The sequence below is a fragment of the Phalacrocorax carbo genome, chromosome 19 (assembly GCF_963921805.1).
Source record: "Phalacrocorax carbo chromosome 19, bPhaCar2.1, whole genome shotgun sequence".
Classification (NCBI taxonomy): domain Eukaryota; kingdom Metazoa; phylum Chordata; class Aves; order Suliformes; family Phalacrocoracidae; genus Phalacrocorax; species Phalacrocorax carbo.
This window is the reverse complement of record NC_087531.1, coordinates 514,581-534,004: the sequence shown is the minus strand read 5'-3', so window position 1 is coordinate 534,004 and position 19,424 is coordinate 514,581. Positions and strand designations below refer to the sequence as shown.

General features: G+C 58.1%; 1 protein-coding gene across 2 annotated transcripts; it reads left to right on the top strand.

The window, feature by feature from the left end:
- Positions 1-194: 194 nt before the first annotated feature.
- POLRMT (RNA polymerase mitochondrial) lies at positions 195-18,907 on the top strand. 2 transcript variants are annotated; one of them, XM_064469667.1, is made up of 21 exons: positions 195-298; positions 950-1,048; positions 1,728-2,383; positions 2,723-2,853; positions 5,682-5,868; positions 6,357-6,506; positions 6,665-6,832; positions 7,178-7,348; positions 8,085-8,324; positions 8,558-9,337; positions 9,864-9,986; positions 11,985-12,107; positions 13,080-13,259; positions 14,016-14,102; positions 14,404-14,517; positions 15,218-15,267; positions 15,556-15,654; positions 15,969-16,041; positions 16,557-16,639; positions 17,200-17,270; positions 18,118-18,907. In XM_064469667.1, exons 1-21 carry the CDS (start codon positions 241-243, stop codon positions 18,165-18,167), a joined length of 3,693 nt encoding a protein of 1,230 aa, XP_064325737.1. In that variant the 5' UTR covers positions 195-240; the 3' UTR covers positions 18,168-18,907. The 2 variants fall into 2 exon arrangements, with proteins under 2 accessions (XP_064325737.1, XP_064325739.1); XM_064469669.1 differs by lacking the exons at positions 16,557-16,639; positions 17,200-17,270; positions 18,118-18,907 and adding an exon at positions 16,427-16,538.
- Positions 18,908-19,424: the final 517 nt, after the last annotated feature.

Sequence of the window (19,424 nt, the reverse complement as noted above, 5' to 3'; positions counted from 1 at the left end):
GGGCCGGGAGAGCGCGGGGCAGCGCCGTGTTGTCCCCGGTCCGGTCCGGTCCCGTCCCGTCCCGCCCCGTCGGGGCCGCCGCGGCCGCCAGGGGGCGCGGGAGGGGCGTGCTGCCGCGCTGCACCATGGGAGTTGTAGTCCGGCGGGGCGGAACTCCCGCTCCCGGCGTGCATCGCGCGGCGCCTGCGCAGTGGGGGCGCGCGGCGGCATGGCGGCGTAGCGCGGGGTGGGGGGGGCGGCATGGCGCTGCTGCGGCTGCGGGCGGCGCTGCTGGGCCCGGCCCGGCTGCGGGGCGCCGGTGAGGGGGTCTGGGGGGGGCCCGGGGCGGGTCTGGGGGGGCCCGGGGGAGCGAAGCGGGGAGCCCTGGGGTCCTGCCCCTCGGCCGCCGGGGACGCGACTGGGGGTCCCGGAGGCCTGACCCCAACCCTGGGGACGGGGCTGGGCCGGGTGGGGGGGTGTCCCTGCGGTCCTGGGGGATGCGGGGGTCCCTGGTGTCCCGAACCCTGCGCTGAGACAGAGCTGGGGGCTGTCAGGGTCGCTTTGCATCATGAGCCCCCCGCTAGGGGAGGTGATGGCGTCTGCGGGGGTCCCGCAGTTTTCTAAGGACAGGAATGGGGGGTCTCTGGGGCCCTGTCCCTGCCTGCTCTGGGGGTTGCCGGGCTCCTGTCATGCCCTGCAACAGCGCTGGGGTTTGTGGCGTCCCTGGGGTCATGTTCCCGCCAAGAGGTTAGAGCCAGGGGGTGCGGGGGTGTCCTTGTCTCTGCTGGCACAGAGTTGCCCCCCGCCCTTCTGTGGCTGCTGGGACCAGCAAGCTGAGCTGGGAAACACCACTTGCCTTCTCCCCTCTGCACCCACCTGCTGCCCCACTGGGGCCCTGCCGTGGGGCAGCAAGCACCGTAAGGGGTGAAGCAGCCTCTGACCTCCTGGTCTTTGTGTCTTTCCCCTGCAGGGATCCCATGGAGTGTTCTCAGGAACTACTCTAACGCCAGCGCCAAGGAGAAGGCGAGGAGAGATCCTGCTGTCTGTGAGAGGACAGAGCTGCTGGAAGGTGAGTAGGGGAGGGCTGGGAGAGCTCCCAGGGCTCCCCTTGTTCAGTGTCTGGGAGGTTTTCTAGGCATTTTCCCATTCTGTGTAGCCAGAAAGAAGATATCTGAGACTGGAAATACTTGTAGCCTGAACAAGGATGTGGGGCTTCCCATGCGCTTGCGGGCCTCCCTGAGCAATTCTGTCCCGTCCCAAGGACCTGGAGGCCCACTCTACCCACAGGGAGCACTGAGCTGCTGTAAAACACAGGGTGGTCCTAAGGGACAGTAGAGGAGTCCCTCCAGGGTGTGTGAGGGCCCTACAGACTGACCTGGAATGGGCTCTGGCTTTGGGCTCTCTGCCCAGGTGAGCTGAGGGCGTGAAGTCCTTGGAGAGGCCTGGTGAAGTGGCCAGGCAGCAGGCTAGACAAGCGTGAGCTGGTGCTCATTCCCTTGCAGTGACATTGTTGGGTTCCCTGGGATGCTGGCACGGGCCACGGCGTAGGGGTGGATCCCAGAAAGACAGTGGTCAAAGCAGCTGAATGCTGGGAGGAGGGCTGGCCAAGGAGGGAAGAAGTCCTTGTGTGGACCCTCTGTTACTGAGCATGTTCCTGGGCGCTCTTGGAGGCGAGGCCCTGGGGTAGGACACAGCCTTCTGCTGCGCCTCACGTCGTTTCACCTCTCCTCGGCTGTGTTTCCCGGCAGTGCTGAAGGCTCGAGTGAAGCAGCTCCAAGCCAGTAACGTGCCGGAGGCAACAGTCAACAAAGTGGAGCTGGCCCCGCTGGGGAATGACAAGTACCAGGACCCGCTGCAGAAAGTTGTGGCTCCTGGCCCCACGGAGGATCAGCCTGCTCCCAGGGGCCAGGATGAGAGCCCAGCCCGGCCCAGCAGCTGGGTAGAGAAGTTGAAGAAGGAGATGTACATCCGGCAACTGAAGGTGGAGCGGAAGTTATCCATCGCTGCCTCCCAGCTGGCTCTGGAGGGCCAGGCCAAGGCCAAACCAAAGGGCAAGGCGAAGACCAAAGCTAAAGCCAAGAAGAGCCCAAAGGCTAAAGTGGCTGCTGCCCGGAGCCAGAGCCATGCTGGCCCCCACAGCGTCTATGCCCACAGCAAGCCCAGGGTGGCAGCACTGAAGGAGGGTGCAAAGCCGCAGAGGCGTCAGAGGGTGCTGGAGGACAAGGACAGCAGCCAGTACAAGATCCTGCAGCAGACCATCCAGTCCAACCTCGAATGCTTCCTCTTCTTGCAGCAGCCAGAGGAGGCTGAGAAGTTCCTTTTCTTGTACCACAGCTCCCCTGGGAAGAGAAGGCTTTTGAATGTCAGTGCGTACAACATCGTGATGCGTAGCTGGGCAAGAAAGGTACTGAGCTGGGGGCTGCCACCCTTGTCTGGCTGTCAGTTTTTCTGGGTGGGAAAGGGGGATGAAGAGCCTCACACTTGTAGAAGCCGCGGTCACAGTTCGGTGTTTGTCACATCTGTCTTCAGCAAGTGTTCAAGGAGGGCTTGGCTTCTGCTGAGAGGGATGGAGCTGATAGGAGGCCACTGAATCAGGCCACTGATCTCTGTGAGGTGGCTTTGAGGGGAAGAAGGGGATGGGCAGGATAGAGTGGCTACGTTTGAACAGGAGCAAAGTGATGTGAAGCTGTGATTTGGGCTGCCGGTGTCTGTGTCCACAGCCCCCTTCCCTTCTCATCCGCAGGGCTGCTTGCAGCGCATCAACCGGCTGTTTTCCATGCTGGAGTCCGTCGGCCTCCGGCCCAGCCTGGACTCCTACGCGGCAGCGCTGGAGTGCATGGGCCGGAACCAGTCATCCACCAAAGCCATCTGGAGGTAACGCGCTTCACATGTCGCAGGGTGCTGCCGAGCCCCGGCAGCATCTCCACAGCCTGCCCCTGTGCTGGGAGAACTGGGGGCTTGTTCTGGAGAGGAGATGCACTGGCCCGGTGTTGGGAAGACCTGCCCCTGCTGTGTGCACATCTAGGTGCTCTGACCCACTTCTTGTGTCCAGATGTAGGGGCAGGCAGGGCTTCTGCAGTGGGCCCTCCTTGCCACCCCCAGGTTCTAGGGAGTGAGAGCAACCTTGCTTCTGGCCAGAGCTGTCTGCTCCCCCCAGAGCTCACAGAGCAGCTCCCTGGGCTGGGAGCAGCCTCTCTCCAGTTGGGTATTCCTTGGTTCTGCACCCATCTTGGGCACCCCTCTCCCGCTGGGCCCTGCATCACTGCCCAGTAGGAACTGGTTTCTCCATTCATTTTTACAGCACCTCCATGCAGTTTGCCCTTCCTCGTAGGCTCAGCCAACAGCTGGTTTTGCAGGGTGCCAGCGCTCTGCAGGAGGGTGATTCAGGTGGATTTCATGGAGCGTAATGGGCAAAAGAAGTGTCAGACCCAAAGCGAGGAGCTGAAGGAGCCCTGCGAGATCCCGGCAGGCTGGGTCTAGGAGCAGTGCCTGGGTCTGGTAGCACAGCCAGCTGCCTTGCCAGAGGGCGGAGAAAGCTTTCTGGTGATCTGCTAATGCTGCACAAACACCCTTGGGTGGTTCAGGGATTTATCGTTGGCCTCATGTGTCCCTTGGCTGGCTAACAAGCTCTAGATGCCTCTGAGTGAATGTCTTCCAGTCAGCTGACTTAGAAGTGACTGTCACTGACTTTCCTGCCTGGGTGTGTGGGTGTTGCGTCAATACAGCAGTACACCTGTAGGGCTGTCTATAGGCAGATGTTTATAGCACACCTGCATGGATTTGTCAACCCCAAGCCTTGCCAGGGTGTGTGTTTCCCCACAACTGTTTGTTTGCTGGTGCTGTGTGTGGGTATGAGCTCTCGTTTCCCTTCCCCTCCCAAATGTGCTCTCCCAGTTGGACTCGGCAGCGGCGTGGCCTGGAGCGCTGAGCCTGTGCTGGGAGCAGGCAAGATGGGGGTTGTTTCTCACCCTGCTCCCAGGCTGCAGGGTCCCTTTGAGGGTGTAAGGTGGGAGTTGCTTGTTTTAACTGGGCTGCTGTGGGGTAATTTTTGGGGAGAGTGGCTCTGCAGAGACATAGAGCTGTTCCTCACCAAAACTCCTGCCTGCTCCCGAATGCACTGAAATGCGGCTTGGGGTGCACACAGCAGCAGGGTTCACAGCGTGTTGCTGTTCTGGCTGAGGGTACTGTGCATCACCTCTTGGGCTCTTAATGCTTTCCCAAAGCTGCCGGGGCTCCCTCCTGCCCATTTTGCTTTCTGTGGCTAATGGGGGTTTGCGCTGGGGCCTGGCTGATGTCACCGTCACCCGAGTCTGCCTGTCCTCTCTCCAGTGTCACCCGGCGCTGGCCGAGCCAGTCGGCAGGTGGGGCTCTGGGCTCTGCTGCGCCCTGGATCCCAGCTCCAGCCCAGCAGAGCCAGGAGGATGTGGTCCCACAGCATCCTTGCTGGGAGTGGGAAATCTTGGTGCATGCAGGGGATTCTGGTCCATAGCAGCAATGGGGGCTGCAGCAAAGAGAGCTTCCTCACAGGCACTGCGGCCGCTCCTGGTGCTCAGGCTGTTCCTGCTGCACTGCAGCCCTGCAAGCCGCGCTCCTGTGCCCTGGCTCCCAGGCTCGGTGTGTGAACCTCTGTCCCCTGCCCTTTGCCCAAGTTGTGACCAGCCCTGTGGGTTCCTTTCTGCTGCCTCGGGCTGCGGGGGAGAGCAGGGTTATTTGAGGGTGAAGGAACCTGCATCTCTTTGCTCAGTCTCGCAATGGCAGCAGAGCTCTGTCTCCCCACACGAATGTGAAGGTGAAAGCTGCCTGCTCAGCTGAGGTGCAGGCTGGAGGGGTGGATAATTGATCGCTGTAACCTGAGGCGGGTGACCTTGTCAGGACAGACTGTGCTCTGGAGGCAGCTCCCACCCCAGCAGCTCCTGCAGCCCTGAGAGATGTCTCCTGGCTGTGTGTGGAGGGCAGGGAGAGCTCCCGTGGTCCCACAGGACAGCACCCTGCTGCCAGGCTGCCTGACAGTCATGCTCTAGGCAAACTGAGGCATCTGCTTTCTGTGGGTTTCCCAGTTATGCCCATTTCTGCACCGTTCTTGCCCTGTCTGGGGCTGGTCAGACACTGGTGCGGTCAGGCACGAGGTGCTGCAAGGCTTTCAGCAGTTGCTGCGTGGAGCGTGCAGAAGGGAGGAGGCATCCCAGGGCAAGTGCATGGGGCACATCCTGCTCCCCGGGGCTGTCAGAGCCTTTCCAAGTGCGAGAGGCTGCACCCTCCTACAGCTTCCCTGGCCTGAAGGGTGGCACGGAGGAAAGCTGCTGGGAACCACCGGGGCATGGGAGGCCCCACCAGCCCTCCAGGAACGGCCTGGAGCCGTGTATCAGTCTCGTGCCCTGTGTTCAGAGCTGATTCTTGGTGGGTGCCGGCACCTAAGCCCTGGTTTGGGAGAGGGTTTTGCTTTTGTGGCTGCCAGGGATTTGGGAGGGGTGGCTCTTTGTCCTGTGGTGTCTCGTGTGGGTCCAGGTGATGCAGTTGAGGGCACAAGTGAGGAAGGAAGAGCCTGATAGAGTCGAGGCTCTTGGATCCTCAAAACAGGGTCACCCCCATCTGTCTCCTCCATGCTTAAAAACTTTTTTCCCTGCCTCATTATTTGCTGATTTCTGTCCAACACACAGAGTCATCTGTGAAAGATTAAGCCTGTCTTATCTGCCTTTCTTCAGATATGTGCAGCAGCTGAAGAACGATGGCTTCCATGTGGATGAGCTCTTTCAAAAGTGCCTGTTTGAGGAAGATGAGAAGGAGAAAGTGCTGAAGGCCATCAGGATTGTCCAGCCCAACTACCAGCTGCCCCCTCCACCCAGCCCTCAGACCTGCAAGTCGTCTCTCCTCCAGGACTTCTACTCCAAGGTAAGCCACAGAGCTCAAGGATATCTGCAGCTCGGAGAGGTGTTGGAGCTGGCCAAATGGTGTTCACAGGTGTCTTCAGGTCCAGCCCAGGACTGTAATATGGGAAGAACTTTTTAGCCCAATCTTTGCTCAGTAGCCCACACAAAACATCAGGCAGCTCCTTGTTCCAAGGAGGTGAATAGCCTTAGCAACAGCCTTACAGAGGAAGATAGAAGCAGGGAGGGGCCGGAGATGACCTTCATGCTCTGGAAGGGATGCCTGGGTGAGGGGTGCTTGACCCACGACACAGGAACAGAGCAGCCTCTGGAGAGGCCGGTTACTCCAGATTCTGGGGTTTGGCAGCCAGAGAGCTCAGACCTCTGGACTCTGAGGTTCCAGAAAGGTGCCTTCAGCAGGGACTCGTACCACATGACTCTTGCAGGGACGCTGGGAGAAAGAGCATGTCTCTCTTCCCCCTGCTTTTGGGACTTAATATCTCTCTCTTGCAGGAGAAGATGATGCCATACCCCAAGCTGGATTTCTCTGCACAGGAGCTGCAGGAGCGCTTTCAGCAGCAGCTGGAGATGGAGCTGGACAACACTGTAACCATCGAGTCAGTGGAGTCAACCAAACCTCTGACCCCGCAAGCCATTAAAGCGGTAAATCTCAGGGAGTCTGGGGGCTGCTCGTCTGGAGGGAAGGGGAGCAGTTCGCCCTCAGGACCGGGTTGCAGGGGTCAGTGGCCTAAAGAGGGGGGCAGATCCCCGGTGACACACTCTCCCCCCAGCATTGCTGTCTTGCTTCTATTTCTGTGTAGCGCAAACTGCTGGCCACCCTTCGTTCCCAGTGGCATGACTCCATCCTCCAGGCCCTGCAGAAGTCGAAACGCAACATGTCCAAGCTCAAGACGGGGGCAGGGTACAACATTCTCTACCCCTACATGTGCCTGCTGTCGGATGAGGAGTACGTGAGCATCATGCTGCAGGTAGGACCCTGCCCTGCCCTCACAGAGCCACAGGAACCAGACTGCCTGGACGGCCATAGGGCTGCCACAAAGCACTTGATGGCCCACTCGGGCCAGAAGAATCAGAACATGAGCCTCAAAGTTTGCCCAGGTTATTAGGTGCAGGCTCTGTCTGCTCCCTGTGCTGAGAAGTCAGAGAAGCCCCTGTTCTGTCCTGGCTGTGTTTCCTTCCTCATCTGCTCAGCACCATGGGAATCAGCATCTTTCTATGCTCCCCACACAGGGGCTTTAACTCCCACTTTGTGTCTCTGCTCCGTCTTTCTGTTCCTCCCTCCTTAAGACCCTCTTCGCCTTCCCCTTTCTCAGATCCTCAACACCCTCTCTCCACAAGGAGAATCCCTGGCTGTCTTGGCCAGGGACCTGGGCTCCAAAGTCTACAACAGATACATCACCCAGAGGAAGCTGCGCAGCCACCAGCTGGAGAAGGTGCAGGAGGTCTACAAGAACTACATCCACCTGCTGGCAAAGGACAGCCAGGTAGGTACACCTGGGAGAGGGAGGTCCTGGGGCCTGTGGGTTACACAGCAGCAGAGACAGGGTGAGGCAGTTTGTCCACCTCCTCGCAAGCACAGGGTCCAGGTTCTGGGAACCTGCTGCTGCAGAGGCCACCAGAACCACTAAGGCCCTACCTGGCACTTGACAGGTCCCCTGCCCTGTGGCAACAGTCACATCGGTTCTGGCGTAGAAGCGGGCCTTTCTGAGCCAGAAGGTTTCAAATCAGCAGGATTGATTCCTTGGAGCCAGGAATCCCATGCAAGAGAGCTCTGGGGCTTGAGGAGGGTGAGCTTTGCAGGGCAGGATGGGAGGGGAGAAAGGGGCCAAGGGCACCGATCTGGGCAGCTCGAGGGCTGGATGAGCAGGTCGTTCCCAGAGCTGTGTGCGCATCGCGTGGCGGGGGAGGCAGATCTGCAGCCTGGGAAGTAGGGACAGGATGGTGTGGGGACAGGGTGTCAGCGCAGGGATGTGGTGACAGGGCTTTGCAGTGCCAGTGTCCTGGCCTGCAGCAGGAGCAGGTTCTCGCTGTTGGACTTGTCCCAACCACATCAGCAGTCCTTTCCCAAATACCCCTGTCAGGGAGGACCTCAACAGGAACACAGGGACAGGAGGGTCTTTCTCAGAGCCATGTTCCAGGCACATAGATCCCATCCAGCAAACCCCCTGGGAGCAGTGTGGCTGCCCCCTCCAGCTGACCCAATTTTCTCCTACCTCCCAGCCTGAACAGTACTTGCCACGGGAGTACTGGGAGAAGCTGGTGGCAGAAGCAGGCTTTGGGCCTTCCTTGAACTTGAAGGACTGCAGCTGGCCATACATGCTCCTCATGCGCCTGGGCATGTACATGCTGGAACTCCTGCTGCAGGCTGTCAAGGTGCCCAGGAACATCCTCAATCCTCGCCTGGAGCCCAGGCTTATCCCCGTCCTCTACCACGTCTACTCCTTCCGCAGCAGCTGGCAGGTGAGCCTTGTCCTGGGGGCTCTGGGGCTCTGCAGGTCACCTCTTCATCGGACCCAGGCCTTTGCAAGGCCCTTTTCCCCCCCTGCGGCCTTTCCTGCTCAGGGACACTTAGAGGAGCCTCTGGCTCTGTGAGGACAGTGTCAGTACTTAGCGTGATCGCTATGTAATGGCTGACTGACCACATATTCTTCCAGACTCCAGCCCTAATTCTCTGCTACTGACTTTCTTTCCAGATTGGGCTGATAAAGCCCCATCCCGTCTTCTCCCAGATTGTGTCAGATGCTGCAGAGACCTTGCTGACCTTTAACTCCTCCGCCATACCTATGCTGTGCCCCCCAGTACCTTGGACCTCCCCCAACTTTGGCGCCTTTGTCCTGAATGACACCAAATTGATGCGCTTTGTGGATGGGGCCATCCAGCACCAGCTGCTCCTGGAGCAGTGTCCTCCTGTGAACCTCCACCCTGTGCTGGATGCCCTCAACCAGCTGGGCAACTGCGCCTGGAAGATTAACCAGCCGGTGCTGGATATCATCATCTCCATCTTCAATGACAAAGGCAATGAGAAGCTGGACATCCCACCGCCCATCTCTGAGGCCCCCAGGCCGCCTCCTACTCCGAGCAATTCCTCCACCTGCAACAAGTCCCAGAAGCACGAGTTGTTGCTGTGCAAGAAGAAGGCAGCTGAAATGCACAGCTTGCGCATGGATGCGCTCTATAAGCTCTCCATTGCCAACTACGTCAGGGACAAGGTGTTCTGGTTTCCTCACAACATGGATTTCCGAGGCAGGACTTACCCTTGCCCACCTTATTTCAACCACCTTGGTAATGATGTCACCCGGGCCATCCTGCTTTTCGCAGAGGGAAGGCCGCTGGGGCCCAAGGGCCTTGACTGGCTGAAGATCCACCTCATTAACCTCACGGGGCTGAAGAAGAAGAACGCTTTGCAGGAGCGGCTGGAGTATGCCAATGAAATCATGGAGGAGATCCTGGACTCAGCCGACCACCCGCTCACGGTAGGTGGTGAACGGCTGGCAGGGCTCTGCTTGCTCTTGGGGTGGAGTGGTGTGACCCTGAACCATGGGGGAATAGCGTGGGCTCTGGGAGCCTGCAGCTAGCCCCAGGCAGGTTGGGAGCTTCCCCTTCAGCGACCAAACTGAATAGCAGGGAAGTTCCTCTGCTGAAGTCCAAATATGCCAGGCAAAAAAGGGATCGGCGTTGTCCTCAATTTCAGAGGGCTTAACCATTCCTCTTATCCAGCATAGCTTCTAGAAAGTAAAATAAAATGGAAATCAAATCAATTTTGAAACAGAAACAACTTGAAAGATAATGTTTCGAGAGGAAAAAGGGAAACAAAGTGTTGCAGGGTTTCCTAAATAACACATTTCTGTCTGTAAACATGACAAAATATTAGGGAATTGGAGGCATGGTGGGAGGAAGTGCCTTGCCTCGTATATCTCGAGCACAGGGGCGCCTGCCTCTGCTTTGGGGTGCCACAAGAACACTGCCCGCTCCTACCAGTGTGTGCTTTCATTTTCCCAGGGCAAGAAGTGGTGGATGAACACCGATGAACCCTGGCAAGCCTTGGCATGCTGTATGGAAATCGCCAAAGCCTCACGGTCCCCGGATCCAGCAGCCTACATCTCCCACTTCCCAGTTCACCAGGTTAGAGCCCCAGTGGATCCACATGGCCCGTGTGGCTGAGTGGTGGGGAGAAGAACAGGCAGGGCCCAAAGCTCAGGGCAAGGCAGAAGCGTCCAGCTCTCCAGTGCTGTATTTACTACGCCATGTGGCCAGGCTTTCTTAAGAATGGGAGTACAGTCTACAGGCATCTTGGCTTGAGAGCTCCAGTAATTTGCTGCTGCATGCAGCTGTTAATAAGCCAGTATGGTTAAGTGCTGCTTTGCTTCCTTTGGCTGGAGCAGAGCCTGTCTGGGAGATGGCCGTTTGCTGCCCGCAGGGTGAGAGCTAGGCCAGCCTTACCTTCTCCAGGCATGGGATCAGGACTGGAAGTCAGGCTGACCCTGGCTGGGTGGGATGTAACATGGGGCATGGCAGCACCTGCCCATCTGAAGTGCCTGGGGCTGTGCTGAGGCTCTGGGGGCGTTCGCCCCTCTTCTGAGGCTGGGGCTGAGCAGCTCTGCAGGGGCAAAATATGGGAGGTGAAGCACGGCAGGGGGGCAGAGCTGATCTGTCCCCCACATTCAGTGATGTGGCTGTCATTCACCATGTACCCTGTCCCTGCTTGGTCCCAGGTGTGACCATGCATTGAGTGGGGCAAGTGCAATCGCTCAGGTGCTGCTCAGCTTCTGAAGGCATCTGTCCTTCCCGGCCAGAGAGAGGAGCCAGGCAGCCACTCCTGTTAGCCAGCTCTCAGCCCTTTCTCTCTGCTGCCTCCAAGCAGATCCGCAGCTCTCTCTGCAGCCACTGCCCAGCCAGCTATCTGTCTGCACTGATGAATCCCCTTGCTGCATGGGAGACAATGATTAATTGTTTTCCTGGTGAGAGGGGTTTGCTCATTTATCTCATTAGAAGATCAGATGGCCCTAATGAAGTCCGGGGGGGCGGGGGGGGAAGAACAGGGTGTATTCTGCCAGTAGCAATGGTCTGGAATATGTATGAGACCATCTAAACTGACTGTTATGACAACAAAAGATCAAGAGAGCAGTCTGGGGGTGTGTGGAGGGTGCTGTTAATGAAATTCAGGCAAGGACTCCTCCTGGAGGGCACCTCAGTCTCTTTCCACCTGAGTCATCAGCACTTGGTTAATAGAGGCAGCTCTTCTGCCGCGGCAGGGCTGCCGGAGCCCTGTCAATTCTCGGCTCTGCAACTTGCTGCACTGCAGGGTGTGGGGAGGAGGGGAACGTTGATTCTGCCGGCAGCTGTGGGCTCCCTTTGACCAGGCAGAGCCCAAGCACAGGAGGAGCAGGGATGGTCCAAAGCAGCAGCTCATCTTCTATGAGAAGCGTTTCTGTTGGTGCTGTTTGGGGAACAGCAGGACCTTCCCACACAATGGTTTGGGTCCTGCCTATCTCATCCAAGCTGATCTTGGTCCCAGGAGGGCTGTCAGGGCAGCTGCTGTGACAGATCGGTCAGCATGCCTCTGTAACTGCAGCTTTGGGAAAGGCTGGGTCAGGGCTGGTTTCTGTCAGAAGGATGTTTTCATCAGCCACGGAGCAGAGGCAGCACAGCTAACTGGAGCCTCCGAGTCAGCTGTGGCTGAGTGATCTTTGGCTTGGCCTGCCTCTGATCCTGCTCCTCGGTTTTCTGAGGTTGTTTTGACTGCCGGCTCCTGGGGTTTATTTTAGCATCCCAGATTTGTTGTTTTCCAAATTTTCTCTTTCTCAGTGTTTCCACAGAGCTCTGTCTTTCAAAATTCATGGAGGGGGCAGTGTGATGTGAAGTCTTCCTTTTTTTAAACCTCATATGCAGCAGTAGTTAATGCTGAGGCCCAGACAGGAAAGCTGGCCAGAAGGAAAATGGAAACTGGCATGGCCCTGGCCACTGCTGGCAGAATAGCTGCAAACCTGTCCAAAGAGAGGGGGGAAAATGGCAATAAACTTCTGAGCCAAGTGTATCCGTGCTGGTGAGTGGGGGCGGATGAGCAGGGCTCCATCCACACGCTAACACCTTGCTTCCACCCTGCTCTCTTTCCACATGCAGGACGGCTCTTGCAATGGTCTGCAGCACTACGCAGCTCTTGGCCGGGACCTTATTGGCGCCACGTCTGTCAATCTGATGCCCTGCAGCATCCCCCAGGATGTCTACAGTGCGGTGGCCCAGCAGGTGAGGCACAGTGGGGACACGGGGAGGTGTCCTTTCCCTGCCTGCCCCCTTGCCGGTGTGTTGCACAGGGTCACTCCAGCTCCTAAGGAGAAAAGTGGAGGTAAGACCAGTGTACAGAGAGCTGGGAAAGCATGAGCTGGTCACAGGCAGAGAGTCTCTCCCTCCCCAAATGGGAACCACTGCAGCAGCTGCAGTGGTGGTCTGGCTGGAGATCTGTCCTGGGAGAGGTAGCTGTGAGAAATCCACTGGGATTTCTGCTGTCCTCACTTCTCCTGAATGAAGTCTGGGACAAGTAGGATAGAGAGGTATGAGAGAGCAGAGACTGTTCCTCATCTCTTGGTAGCAGCTGGCTGGCCTGCAGGTTATGGGATTTGCTTCGTTGGAGCTGGGCAGGAGGGAGGGGGAAGAGATTCAGCCTTTGGCACTGCTGCCGAGTCTTCAGTTTTCTTGGCAAGACATGATGTGAAATGAGTCTGCTGGGAAGTGTACTGAGATCTACCAGACTCATTCAACTGGCATTGAAGCCCTGGCTCTCCCTTCTAGGTCTCAGCACGTTTTATCCAGGCAGCACCGCACCAGAGGGCGGGAGAAGCATGCAGGGTGCTTGGTTTGCTCAGAGTTATCATTGGGAGTGGCAGAGTTGGGAGGACCTGAGTCGTCAGCCACAGCCCTAGGGCCGTGTCCTTGTGGTGTCCGGCACCACTCGGCTGCCAAGGGACACTGCTCTGCTGAGGCAGCAGTGGAAGGCTCTGGTCTGTGAGATGTGGATGCCTCTCGATTCCTTCAGCAGATGATCTCTCTTAACCAGGGCTGGTGAAGATGGGCAGCAGGGTTTCTGATGGGGAGTTCAGGCCAGGCAGCGCACAGCTGGGAGGGTCTCATGTGGCCCCCCTGATTCCCCCAGCCATGGAGGGGGCTTGGGCCAGCATGGCTTGTGGTGGGGTTGACCTCCCAGGGCACTCTCCTCCTCAGGTGGAGGAGTTTCGGAAGAAGGATGCTGAACAGGGGGTGAAGGTCGCCCAGGTGCTGCAAGGCTTCATCAGCCGCAAGGTGGTGAAGCAGACGGTGATGACGGTGGTGTACGGTGTCACGCGCTACGGCGGGCGGCTACAGATGGAGAAGCGTCTCAAGGAGATTGACGAGTTCCCTGAGGTAGCATGCCTGCCCTGGCCTCCCCCAGCTCTCAGGCCCTGCTGGGAGAGGTACCTGCACTGCCCTTGCTGTGGGTTTCCTTCCTGCCCTGCTCTCTCCTTACCCTGCCAAATCTCAGCTGGCGGAGGGGCGTGCAGGACTGAGTCCCCCATGCCTGTGCCAGGCTTGTCCAGCTTGCAGGAGAGCTGCCTGCCAGCACTTGTGGGTGGGGAGGGATTCTTCAGATGGGGCTGCTCCTCATCCTTCCTGGGCCCAGCTTGGTGGCATGACAGCCTCAGCTGGTGTTTCAGATGCAAAACAAGGTTTGTGGCTGTGCTCTTCCCTCTGGAAGTGGCCCTTGTCTCTAGCAGAGCCCTTGGAGGCTTGCTCCTCCTGCTGCCTGTTTCTTGTTCTGTGACTTTACTGTGAGATAGTCCTGCCTGCGTGGGTGATTTGCCATGGCAGGTTGGTGCTGGGAGTGTTTCTGCCCTGTGTTTCATTCCTGGGACAGATGAGGCAGCGAGGGCCTCCTGTTCATCCAGGGATGTTACACAGGGATCAGCCTGTCCTTGGACAAGGAGCCATCTGAAATGCTGATCTCTGCCTCCCTCCATCACAACCCACAGCCATCTGCAACAGCACAGTCTGATGGAGGCAGTTTTGAGGCACCAGAGAGCAGGGAGATGCTCTTTTAGCTTGCCCTAGGTCCCATCACTTCGCTTAGCATCTTTTGCTGCCCCTTTGCCTGACCCCTCGCTCTGCCTTTGGTCTGTGCAGGAATACTTGTGGGAAGCGTCTCACTACCTCGTAAAGCAGGTGTTCAGTAGCATCAAGGAGATGTTCTCAGCAACTCGAGATATTCAGGTAAAGTGGCTGTCTCCTCTTACCTCTCTGCCTTTATTTCTTCCCTGGCCCACCCATACATGGACCAGGGGATGCTCTGTGGGGAGAGCTGGTTCTTCTGGGTCCTGGCCCAGAGAGGATCCTCCTGTCCCATCCCAGAGGTGTGGGATCGTGCCTGCCGCAGGGCCAAACTCCCCTGTAAGCACTGGACTGTCTCGGTGGCAGGAGTCGGGCTTGCCTGTGCTGGGAGGAGATGGGGTCTCCCAGCTGCTGTACTGTACTGACTCCAGCCACTTTCTTCCCCTGCTTCCCTCTGCTAAAGAACTGGCTGACGGAGAGTGCCAAGCTCATTGCCCAGTCGGGGCGGACAGTGGAGTGGGTCACGCCGCTGGGTCTCCCCATCGTGCAGCCCTACTATCGGTCGAAGTCCACTGTGGTGAGTATCTGGTGTGTGGGACTCGTCTGCCCCTCCCTCTGCCATGGTGGGGAGCAGGGAAGGGGCAGCCAGGCTTCAAGGCAGCAGGCTAAAGCCTGGCAGGCTGGCATCACCTGCAGGTGAGCCTGCAGAGCAGATAGGATTTGTGTGCACAGGCATATCCTCCAGCCTCGTTGCTCCCTGCAGAGACTGGAGCGTGTGGGTGGGCTGGTGAGGAAGCTCTGCTGCTCTCAGCCCACTCAGGCAGCTGGGGCACGGGCCCGTTCCGCGCACCGAGGAGCCTTCCTCAGGGTTTGCGTGATTCAGTCTTGCTGCTTTCGCCTCCCACACGGTGCTGCACTGACTCACGTCTCCCCAGCCTCTCTTGTCCTTCTGAGCCGCTCACCTCCAGGAGCCCTTCTCGTAGGCCTTGCAGGGGTGAATCAGCGTATCACCGGGAAGGGGTGAAGGATGCCTGTCAGCATCCTCAAGAAGGGGAAGCAGGCAAGATGTCACTGAGGAGTGACAGCTGCCACGGTGACTGGGATGCCCTGGAAAGGTCCCTGCCCAGGCCCTCGTTGCAGCCAGGGATGTTTCCTGCAAAGCAGAGTAGCTGGTGGCCGACACGATCCCCTCTCTAGAATTACAGGGCAGTGCTGAGTGCCTTGTGCTGGCTGGGCAGGGCATTGTGACAGCTGATCTCCTTTCTTTCTCCCTGCAGCTGAATTGCAGCATACAGAACTTGAGTGTGAAAAGCTCCAACAGTAACCAGTAAGTATGAAACCACAGTCTTTGCTGAGCCCCTGCTGTCCCCAGCCTGTGCTTTGGGGACAAAACCTTCCCATCAGTGAAACCTGCCAGTGAGTGCCAAAACTCGTGGCATTGCCCTGAGCTGCAGAAAGCCAGCTGGAGGAGTGGGGCCCTGTGTTTCAGCAGGGCCCTGGAGCCCTCCAGGGCTGCCCCCATCAACCCCAGGTCTGACACTGGCTCTGTGCTGGTGCTTTCACCTTTGGCCCTGGAAGTTCCCCAGCTCCTCCCGTCTCCCACTTTGTGCTGCAGGAAGCCTGATACAGTGAAGCAGAAGAACGCCTTCCCACCCAACTTCATCCACTCTCTGGACTCCACACACATGATGCTCACGGCCCTGCACTGCCTCAGGTAGGGAGCAGGCAGCTGGGGCTCTTTCCTGGCTCCAGGACTTGGTCCGTGCATCACCAGGGCAAGGTGTGCAACCTGGGAAAGAGATTTCCCTGGGTGTTTGAGTCTTCTGGCAGAGCAGGGTTGAGAGGAGGCAGCAGGGCAGGGACAGGGAGGTCATGGGGTTAGCTGAAGATCTGCAGGTGCTGTGCAAGGAGTCCTCCTTGCATGGTCCCTACTTTTGTCCCAGCATGTCCCATGTCTACATGGGGTATGGGACATCACAGAGTGGGGGCTCTCAGCACTATTTCATGGTACTTTCTGCTGCTTCCCAGGCAGGGTTTGAGCTTCGTCTCAGTCCACGACTGCTACTGGACTCACGCGCTCACCGTGGATGTCATGAACCAGGTAAAAGTGTCCTCCCGGGTCCCTTGTGAGCAGGGATCTTGCTGATCTGACCTCTGGGCACGTGCCAGCCCTTGCCTCCCCTGGGCTTTGCTCCATAGGCTGATTTATTTACCCAGGCGAGGTGAACCTGCGGCGTTTGCTGGCGGTTGCAGCTGATTTCTTGGTGCCACAGCGCCGTCTCCTCCCACCCTTCAAGGAGGGTGTAAGAGAGAATCTGTGCCTGTAAATCAGTGCTAAACCCAGCACCTAGCAGAGTCAGTGCCTCTGTCCTGCCCTGGGCTCTTTCCCCTGGTGCACTGTGAGGGTTGTACAGTAGGTTGATAAATGGGAGTTGGCCTCTGCTTCCCACCTCCCCACGCTGATTCCCTTCACCCTTGTCTGGCAGCCCCCCCTTCCCACTCTTGCCTGCTGCCTTCCCTGCCCCTCACCTCTGACCTGTCTTGGCTGAGAAGCACTGACGGGAAGGAGGGGAAGGCGCCTGTTAACCTGCAACTCACCATTGCTCCCTGGATCAGATCTGTCGGCAGCAATTTGTGGCTCTGCACAGCGAGAAGATCCTGCAGGATCTGTCTGAGTTCATGCTGGAGAAGTACTGCAGGTATTCCTCGCCCTTTGGCAAACCCCCATCTCTCTCCTTCCTACTCCCACTGATTCCCTCTCCTGGGGGTGGTTGTGCCCAGGTGCTCACAGGTTGTGTCACCTGCCTGGGTGTTGCTCTGGGGAGAAGTTGTGCTTCCTTCTTGACTGACCTCAGTGTGGAAAACGTGTCTGCATCCTTTTGCTGCAGACTGGAAGTAGAGATTTGTGCTTGAATCCCTCAGTGGGCCTGAGACAGGCCATAATGTCTGTGCCTTGGGTTCCCTGCTGCGAACGAGGCAGTAAGGGGCAGTGAAGACACACGTTGGGTCGGGCCGGTGCGTGGCCCTCTGTTTCCACTGCAGAGCCAGACAGCACAGACTGACTCACTCCTGGGCAGGGTCTGTAGATGCCTCAGCCTGGGGCTGCTGTGCCAGGGGCTGGGCTGCTGCTGCTGCAGGGCATGTAATGCGTTTTGGAAGAGCTGAATCCTGTTGTCAGGGGCCTGCACTGGGGAGCAGAGGTGGGTGCACCTTCTTCCAGAGCTCCCATGTTGACTTGCTTTCCTTCTGGTTCATCCAGCCCTGGCAGAGAGACTAGAGCCCTCTGGCAGAAGAAACTGATGGAGCAGCTGTCGAATGTCCCCAAGACAGGTAAGAGCACAGGACAGGAACTGCAAAGCTCAGGAGCAGTTTGGAGATAAAGGGAGTGACATGGGGAGTGGCCCCCAAAATCGCTGAGCTCACGTGGTGTCTGAAGTTACGCGTAGTGAGGGTCTGGCCAGCCGTGCTAAAGCTGTCCCCTGAGATCAGGCTTTCCTGCCTGAGCTGGACTGCAGAGCCATGGGGCAGCGCCTTAAGGCATTCCCCTGTAGCATCCCTGAGAGCAGTGCCTGCCTTCCCCGGAGCTGAGCTCCAGGGATTTTCCCCAAGCTGATCCAGCTCATCCCATCCCATCTTGTTCCTCTCCCATCTGTTTCCAACCACGAGGCATTTGCCTGGAGATGGGAGTGAGGCACTCAGTATGGTAATTGCCAGGATCTAGATGATATACATGCAATGGGATTAAGGCAATTAGTTTAACTCCTCCTAATCTTTCGGCCCTGCCTCTGCCAGACCATCTGGCTAACCTTTGTTCTGCCTTTGCAAAACGGAACAGGTCAGTGCTCCGTTACTGTTGAGCAGCTGCTGTGGTGAGTGCCAGAGGCAGCACAATCCAGTGGCAGGGATGGTTTGTCCTGTGGGGGTGTGCACTACTCTCTTCCTTCCCTGCCTTGCTGCTGTTACGCTCTTCTGTCTTGCTCTTCCTACCACTGTCCTAGAAGAATTTGGAGGGACATCAGTTCCTGGAAGACGTCTAAGGTCCCTGCTGTCTTGACCTACCCTGCAGCAGGGGCTGAGCTGAAGCAGGGATTGGGGCAGCTTCTCTCCCAGTTGCCCCATTTCCACCCTGCCCTGACCCTGCTGTACTCTGACGTCCCCTCTCCCTGCCTTCCTCCAGGCGCATTCAACCTGAAGAAGGTGATGGATTCCACTTACTTCTTCAGCTGAGCCCCAACAGCCAGTGGGGCCCTGGACTACCTCTGGACTGCGGGCTGGCTCAGGGGCTGCGGTAGGCACTGGCCTGCGAGGCTCCTCTGTCCCGCATCTCATGGGGAAAGTGGGTTCAGCTGCCAGCCCAGCAAAAGATACCTGCCCAACACTGAGGTGCTGGGACAAACTGGGACTCCTCGAGGAGTGCAGGAGCAGCCACGAGGGGCTGGTGAGGGACAGGGTGTCTGTGCTATTTGCTGTTACTACCTGCTTCCCAGGCATGGGGCGATGGCATCAAGCCCTAGGGAGGGCTGCATCTCTGGTGTGGGGGCAAAGGGGTGGTGGTAGATGGGGCTGGCTCCCCTCGGTCCTCACCCTGGCACGATGTGCCCGCCGCTGCTGCGAGCTCCAGAGCTCGCCTGGCTCGTGCTGGTCCTGGAGTGCCATCCTGCTCCACCAGCGGGACGCGGACCTCCTTGAGTGTCAGGCCCTTGCCTGGAGGGGCAGGCAGCCGGCCGTGGCCCCAGCAGGAGCCTCCTGCCCTGCTCCGGCTGCAGGGTGGGTGCTGCTCTCCATGCCCTGCTCCAGCGGCAGGGCTCTATCGCTGCCCTCCCCTAGCACAGCCTCTGCAGCTCCTGACTCTCATTTCCAGGGATCGGTTTCAATTCTGCTCACTGGGCCTCAGACAGGCAAAACCACTAACACATTGGGTGGAGGTGTACGATACTGTAAATAAAGTGTTTTTTTGAAATACTAGATTCTTGGCATCTTGGCCTGAAGGTTGAGGGGTGCCTGGAGTCTCCCCTTGTGTCTCTGGGGCTCCCTGGGAGGTGGGACTGATATCTCCCCAGGCTGCCACTGTTTCGCTCATTGTTAGCTTCAGCTATTTGCAGGGTGTCGCATTGTGGAAATGCTTTTGTAGCAGAAAGAGAGACAAAACTTCCCTGCAGCACAGAGGGGCCAGTGCAGCTGCACTGGGAGCAGGTCTCTCGGGGCAGGGACGGGCTGTGTTCGCTTGCTCCAGCCAGGAGCCTCCTGTCTCCCAGACTGTGGCCTTCTGCACCCCGTGGGGCTGTGTGTTTGTGTCCCAGCTCCTGCAGCAGCTGATGTTTGGAGGTCTTTCAGCTGGAGCTCTGTCTTTGGCCCAGCTCTTGGCTGAGCTCCAGTTCACAGTGTCCTCCCAGCTCCTTCCCTGCTCCAGCCCCGTGGTGTCTAGCAAGGGGAAAGGTAGAGGGAGGAGGCTTTTTTTCCCCTTGTCATTTTTTCTGGCAGGGA

Bases quoted from the DNA above. Each gene is read 5' to 3' on its own strand.
- POLRMT (XM_064469667.1), top strand. From the start codon at position 241: ATGGCGCTGCTGCGGCTGCGGGCGGCGCTGCTGGGCCCGGCCCGGCTG. The intron at 12,108-13,079 runs GTGAGGCACAGT...TCTCCTCCTCAG, and splicing joins ACAGTGCGGTGGCCCAGCAG to GTGGAGGAGTTTCGGAAGAA. The intron at 14,518-15,217 runs GTGAGTATCTGG...TTCTCCCTGCAG, and splicing joins ATCGGTCGAAGTCCACTGTG to CTGAATTGCAGCATACAGAA.